The sequence below is a fragment of the Filicampus tigris genome, chromosome 11 (assembly GCF_054856515.1).
Source record: "Filicampus tigris isolate MCC_2025a chromosome 11, RoL_Ftig_1.0, whole genome shotgun sequence".
Lineage (NCBI taxonomy): Eukaryota > Metazoa > Chordata > Actinopteri > Syngnathiformes > Syngnathidae > Filicampus > Filicampus tigris.
This window is the reverse complement of record NC_141227.1, coordinates 20,708,679-20,715,884: the sequence shown is the minus strand read 5'-3', so window position 1 is coordinate 20,715,884 and position 7,206 is coordinate 20,708,679. Positions and strand designations below refer to the sequence as shown.

The following is a 7,206-nucleotide window of genomic DNA, read 5'->3' as shown; positions in this document are numbered from 1 at the left end:
GACGTTTTTGTTGTGTATTTACAGTATTGTGCGTGTTGCTTTACTACCGCACAAAAAAAAGTATTATTTTAATTTGGATACATTTCCGTTACATAGCGGGGTAGCATTTGTTAACTTAATGCTGATTAGCCGTAAGGGTTTCCTGTATAGCCCACTCAGCTCCAACACGCGTTCGACTTGAGCAGCAAAAGGAGGAAGAACGTTTTTTCTTTTTAGCACATAAACAACTGTGGTGAGAGCCTATAGAATGTAACGAAACGAAAGCCACCATGTAGTGTCTTAGACTGTTTTAAGTGACCTTGTCATATGCAGTAGGGCCATTCAACACCGCTCAAATCAACTAGAAACAAACGAAACTAAAGTGCAGTACAGTCATAAAAATCGAACATAAAACAATAAAACAAAACAATGTTACACTAACCTCGATAATTATTTCCCTTCTGGTTAAGATGTGTTCTTTAACTTCTAATAAATTCATTTTATCCTCTAAACAATTAAATAATTTATGATGCTGTGCAGTGCCAATAAAGTTTCTGGACTTGCTTTCTAAGATAAAAATACCCCCACGCGCACACACAATTTCCTTTATTGTGTTGTGGCGCCCCCCTGCGACAAGCCACCCAATTTTCCACCAATTCGTAGCACGTGCTTTTGGATTAATTTCGATTTATCTTTCAAAACCATTTGCATGTCGTATTTTTTCTCCTGTAAAAAGGCCATTAGAATGAGTGACAGTCATGTACTTTGTGATCTGGATCTAACATGCGTTGTAGCTGGAGCAAAGGGTCGCCGCATGGGACCGCCCTGCATACTGACCCTTCCTTCTCTGACTTTTTTTTCCCTCGGTGGTCCAACCCCCTCCTTTCGGGGGAGGAGAACCGTTGATTAAACGCCACTTTTACTGCGCTGTCATGTATTAGAAACTCTCAGACCGACCGAGAAGCACCACCTTCTCATGGATGCACGGGCTTTCCTTTCTACCTAACTTTGAAAAGAAAGCAACTGACAATCGTTGTTAAACTTCTTCTGGCTTTCATGGGCAGACGTTGTGCTTTGATCTCGTGGTGAAACTAGAGTTCTGTCGAGATGCAGCTCAGGACAGTGCTTGACGTCAATGTTGTGGATGTGCAGAAGAGGAGGAACCCCTCCAAACACTATGTAAGTTGTATAATACTCATTCCCAATACGACAGATGTGCTGAGTTTGCCCGTAGCCTGTAAACAAGCTTGGAAATCACAAGAAAAAAAAAACAAGATGGGAATCATGGGATGCTCTTTGTATTGTCATCAGGTTGCATCTAAATCGTTAAAAACAACAACATGCAAAATACCTGCATAACCTGTGCCACCTCGGATGATATTTGTTTATTATTTACTTTATTTACTACAAATCTTTAGTGTCATAAGTGTAATTGTATGTAATAAGAAAGATCATAGGGTTCAATTAAGTCATTATCAAGTAATGTGCTAGCAAGCAATTATCTTTTTCTATGTATTTATTTTCATATTTATTTTTTAAAACTTAGGCATTTGAAGGAGTCATGTCGAAGTCTGGATAACTATTGAAGTAGTCTCTTAACGCAATACTGTGCGTTAAGTTAATCATAACCTTAACCAAAGAAAAACAGCACATGTCTCTGCATGTGTGGACAGAGACACACATAAACCATTTGTGAGATGTAATTTGTAGTTACTGATGCATAAACCTAATTTATTCCAATAGGCTAATTATTTGACTAGTCGACTTTCCTCCTCGAGTCGACTAAATGCTTATCATGTGTTTCTGGTGTCTCATCTTCCAATTGAGCAATTTGGCTTTCACGTTAGAAGAATCCATGTCCCAAAGTCTCAGATATGACTGCTGGACTGCATGTTATGGCCTTGATATCATTTCATCGACTTAAGTAACAACACGTGTCTCAGTGGGACCCCAAAAGTCAATTAGTCCAAAGGATGAAATTGGATTAATTAACCTGAGAGTTAGGATCAATTGCCTCATCCATCTCCTGCTGTGTGGGGATCTCCCCAAGGCCCCAAAAGCAGAAGGTACAGACTGACAGTCCCCAGGGAAGGAAGATGGAGGTTAGGGAAGTCCCCTTAAGGGAAGCAGAGGAAGAAAAAAAAAAATCTCATTATCAATGAGCTAAGCAACTGAAAATGCTTATCCGGTTGGAGGGAGGAAAGAAGCAACCCTTTGTCTTTTGTCCTTCCTCACTGTTGGAGTGTAACTTCCTTCCATGGACTGACAGGACTGGAGACCATGGCAACTCATCCCTGTTTACGATTCAATCTTACTGTATGGCAAGTTTTTACGATGGCAACTCCAATATGGAATAAAATCGTATTTGTAAGGAATTTATTTGTCATGGGTCAAATGGTCGCCCATCATGAAACTTGAATAATGCATCCACGCAGCCTATGTACAAAAGTGTCCCTATTGTAAGTACTTGATTGCGCATGGGAGAAAAAAAAAAGTCCCTTGAAAGTGACTATGTCATTTTAGCCTCCGTTTTTGTGAATGACATTTCACGACATTAAACACACAAATCCACATGTATAATTAGTGAACCGCTTGAGAGCCAGTTCCTCCTCGTTGCACCCTCTGCGCAATAAACCAAAGTGAAAACTGACTTTCCAACTCATCCTTGCAGATTGTCGCCATATGCGTGAGCGCTGCGAGCCTAAACCCGCAGCGCGCTCCCACATGCTCGGATTGAAAGGTATTAGGTTCAGCCATCTGTTTCCGAAACCTCAAGGTGCTGAAAATGTCTTTTGGCCCTTAATTGTTCATGCAAATCGAAAATTATAATGGGAGAATGTCTGGCATCTGTCTTTTGTCCTGCTCGTGACTGATGTCTGCTCCACAAATATTCCCAGTTCAGCTTCTGGATGTGTAAACACTTCACTGCTGTCAGTGCTTTGACACAATTGGAGCACGTTTTCTTTTTTTTTTTACCCTGCAGAATTTCAGTATTGGATCGACAAGAGCCATGTTCATGCATCTTAATCGTAAGAAATGATTTACAGGCATGACACGTTACCTGAAATCCACTGAACCGGGCATTAACCTTGATGGCTTTCCAATGTTTCAGTGAAGCGCACCGACATTAATGAGTTTACTTGACCTTTGTCGAACTCCAAGTTAAGACCAGAGGGAATGCGCTTTTTTTTTTGTGTGTGTCACTTGAGTAAACAGCTCAAGCGGTGCCGCTGCGGCGTCTCTGGCAAAGGGACTTAATGCCTGTTTTGTTTGTGCTTCTCTCTCTTAGGTGTACCTTATCAATGTGACCTACTCGGACTCCACATCTCATGTCATCTACAGGAGATACAGCAAATTCTTTGACTTACAGGTATGTCGTAGAAGCAACACACAAATAAGTTTGTTTAAAAGTGGAGTCAACCCGCAGATTTTCTTTACAATAATGTTCTAAGCGCCTTCACTAGTCTAAACATGGCATTCTGATTAATATTGCGTTTGTGGAATATGAGTTAAGATGCAAAATACACCCGTTTTTGTCCATCTCAGGGGGCGGCCATTTTGTCACGTGTTGTCGACTCAAAATGACATCACAACTGTTCAGAGCTCAGGTAACGACCAATCACGGCTCACCTGATATCTGAAGCTGAGTCATGAGTGGTGGTTCTCTGAGCCCTGAGCAACTGTGATGTCATTTTCAGTCGACAGCAAGTGGCAAAATGGCCGCCCCTTCAGATGGACAAAAAAACGTGTGGATTTTACTGCTTAACTCATATTCCACAAACATAACATTTATCAGAACGCTTTGTTTACACTAATGGAGCTGCAAAGATTTTCTTACAAAGAAAATTTTACTCATTCACTGCCAGACATCCTCAGACCCTCTTTTACCTTAGCATTTGAAAAAATTAGAAAAAAAAAAAAATCCCGGGATTGAATGGCTGGACTCTGAAAAGACAAATAAATACATCAATGGCAGTGAATGAGTTAAAGATGATAAGTCTTGAAGTTTATTTATTTATGTTGCCAGCTTTGCCATTGGTTATCTTCAGTTTGACCTTTAGATCATTACTTTGTGTTCAGATGATGGATGGTGTCCAAAGACTGATGGAGCCCCCCTTGGAAATAAGCATATAGATGAAATCCAGTCAACAGCTGTATCATATTCATTCACGTAAAGGGAGGGCAGGGAGGAACAAAACACGTCAGATGGAATGTAGGGTGCAAGGTGGGGGCTCAAGTTGATGGGGGCTAAACAAGATCTCTGAAACCCTGTGGTGCAGTTCAGTTCAGTTCGCCAGGGTACCGTTGAAATCAGTTAAATCCTAATCAGGCCGGTATTTACATCGCTGGCTTACAATGGCTCAAAAACAAAAAAACAATGCTTTGCATTCCCCTTCTGTTATAATCCACAGTACGATTTATAATTTTTTTTCCCCCCACCCCATTCAATTCCTGCATTGTATCATGAGAGAAAGTCGCCACTTTCTCAAGTGTACCGGGGCACACCACTAAGACCGGCCTCCAAACGGAGGAGTGTTGATAAAATGGACAGTTCAGTTGGATTTACAACGGAAACAAAATAAAAAGCGTACCGTACCTGGCTGAACTGAAGCGTACTGCTTGGAGGATTAAGGAAGGATTAAGCAGTCCAAACAAAAACTCGAGTCATGTTTCAAGGGAAGAATTGAGATAAGGGGAGTTTGGTTTCCATTGTCCTAAAACTTACCAGAATTTTTCCATTATTTGGCACATTTCTGGTGGGGTACAAACTTCTGTTGTTAGGGTATGGTAGTTGTTGGGTGGATCTAGACGCGCTGCGGTTCAGCTGATAGAGAAAGGTCGGTTTTAGAATGACAATGGCATGGGACATATAACATATATATTTTTTTATATACTGTATCTTAAACTACTGAATTGTACCTCTTGGTGGACCAACCTTTTTGTTAGCCTTTGGGACTCCAACAGAGGAAACCTTTTGTTCTATGGTCCCGTGCTAATATCCAGGAAGCGTGCCTCTGTGTTTGATGGAAACAAGATTTTCTCTCAACGTTTCTGTCAACATTTGCCCTCGTGTTCATAGATGGCTGCTGCTGAAGTGTTTTTTATGGCCACGGTTATCAGTCAGGGTTAGCATTTCGCAGCTGTACGCTCAAAGTGTGTGGGAAACGTGCGTTTTAATAGCGCGTGTGAAGTGCACCGGGGGGTGATGACAATATTTTGATTGGTATTGAGCAGGTGCACCTTAAGGAAACGGGAAAGCAAATTGAGCGAGGATTTGTAAACTAAAACCAAGAGAAGGGGGATGCAGTTAAGAATAACACCGACAAATTCTTCCTGAAACTGATGTCGGAATCCTGGCGGAAAGAGTCTGCCCCGGTGTTTTGAATCGATCATGTTGCATCCATCTACCGATGTATCTGAATATTTCTCTTTCCCCAAACCAGAAACAGAGCTTGTGTTTGTGCGTCGGCCAACTTACACCTACTACCCAACTCCAGATGCCGTCTCGGTTTTTGGAACACAATTGCTTGTTTTATGCTCTCTGGAAGCTGACAGAGGCAAAATAAAGAGCCATTTGACACCCAGGCCTGACAAACGTGTTGATGATCTCATCAGATAACTATCAATTCAATGGAAAACAGAGAAAGGTCACAGAGTGGACAGTTATCAGCAGGCAGTATTGTAGACGAACTCTTTCAAACCTGTCAAAACAGCCTGGGAGACGAAGAATTCATTTGTGTTGTTAATGTTTTAAACATCTCCACTAGTGCACTTAGCATAACTCATACAGTCCCTCTGGGTAACAATCATCATATATTATCCGCCTCTTTGGCTATTTTCTTCCTTGCTGCTCAGCTTAAATGTGGTTCGCCTTCCCTAATACATGTGCAGACTTAAGCACATTAACCTATTTTCATGTCAGAATAGTGCTGAGCACAGATCTATTTTTTTGTTCTTTCACTGTTTTCGTGAAGCGGTCAGTGTGTCAAGCAGAGTTTACCCTCCGAGAGAAGCAGAAGGGAGTTTTTCAGACTCCACACCCTGCAGCCTCAGTGGATTGAGCACATGCATGGGTTTTTTTGCTGCATTCCACACGATTTGGATTTGGGAGTGTGCGACCTGGCTTGCCTTTGCCTTTTGGACCCAAACCTCCCCAAAAGTCTTTTAGCTGCCATTATTATCGGATTGCGGAATCGAATCTCGATCGGTATTAACCTGCCTGCGTTCTGTGGGATTTAATGCAGAACAGACTAAGTGATAAGAGTGCCACAAAAACAGACGCTTGACGAGGCAATTGTGAAAGCAACTTATTATGAGATGACATCACTCGATTTATGCAAAAGCAGTCGAATCCTCTCCAAGAAAGAAGAGGTCAGCGCTCTCTAATCTCTCTGTAGTAAACAAGTGTCTAGTAGATGTCAAAACACAAGTCAGAGTTGGTGTCCCTGCCCACACCAACATTCTTCCAAACTCCTCCCGCCTAAGATTCCTCTCCAAAAAGTTCCATTGTCTCCAGTTCCATGCGGTGTTGTTTACTTGCCTGATTTGGCCTGACCATCCCTGTGAGTTCAATTAAGTAAAATGCTTTAGATTATCGAGATTTTGCAGAGTAGTAAGGCTGCTTCCAAAGAGATTGGTGCTCGTTCCTAAAAAAAAAAAAAAAAAAAAAAAAAGACATTAAAAGGATTTCCCAAATATATGCAATGCAGCTGTGGATCTAATGTGGGTCGTGCTCCAAGTTGGCCAGCTGTTACCACACAAGCACCTTTCACACCTGTTGTGTGCTGAAACTGTGGAGTGCATCCAGCCACGTCCCACGGGATGATGTCATCGTGGCCTATGGATGTCTCTGAAAAGTGTCGAGTGAGCACTCCCATCGCAGAGGGAGTCAAAGGCTTCGCGTGTCCGGCTAAGAGCATATTTGCCAGAGAAACAGATTTTTGGAAGAGCCGCACCAAAGTTGTTGCCTTCAAAATCAAACGAGTGCTACAATTTATGATCTTGATAACTAAAAGCTCAGGACTGTTGTTTTTGTTTCAAAAGCACAACTTTATCTGATAAAGCCCTGCAATGCGCTAAATGGGATTTTCAGAGTCAAATTAAAATTTCAGCCAAATTGATTAATTAAATTGCATCAAAGACTCTAAATCAAACATTCTCCTCTATACCGGATGAACTTCAAGTCATTATAAACAATAGGGATTGTCATGTACATGTCATGTGATA

At 41.6% G+C, this 7,206-nt stretch overlaps 1 protein-coding gene across 3 annotated transcripts in view; it reads left to right on the top strand.

The window, feature by feature from the left end:
* Positions 1–209: 209 nt before the first annotated feature.
* Positions 210–7,206, top strand: part of LOC147140091 (SH3 and PX domain-containing protein 2A-like) — a 50,398-nt gene continuing 43,401 nt past the window's right edge. Inside the window, exons 1-3 of one of the 3 annotated variants that reach the window (XM_086045519.1) lie at positions 210–232; positions 1,044–1,158; positions 3,269–3,349. In XM_086045519.1, the coding sequence (XP_085901645.1) occupies positions 1,087–1,158; positions 3,269–3,349 (153 nt within the window). In that variant the 5' untranslated portion in view covers positions 210–232; positions 1,044–1,086. Of the gene's footprint in view, positions 233–765; positions 1,159–3,268; positions 3,350–7,206 lie in introns of those variants that run through there. The other 2 variants (XM_086045521.1, XM_086045520.1) reach the window with 2 other exon arrangements.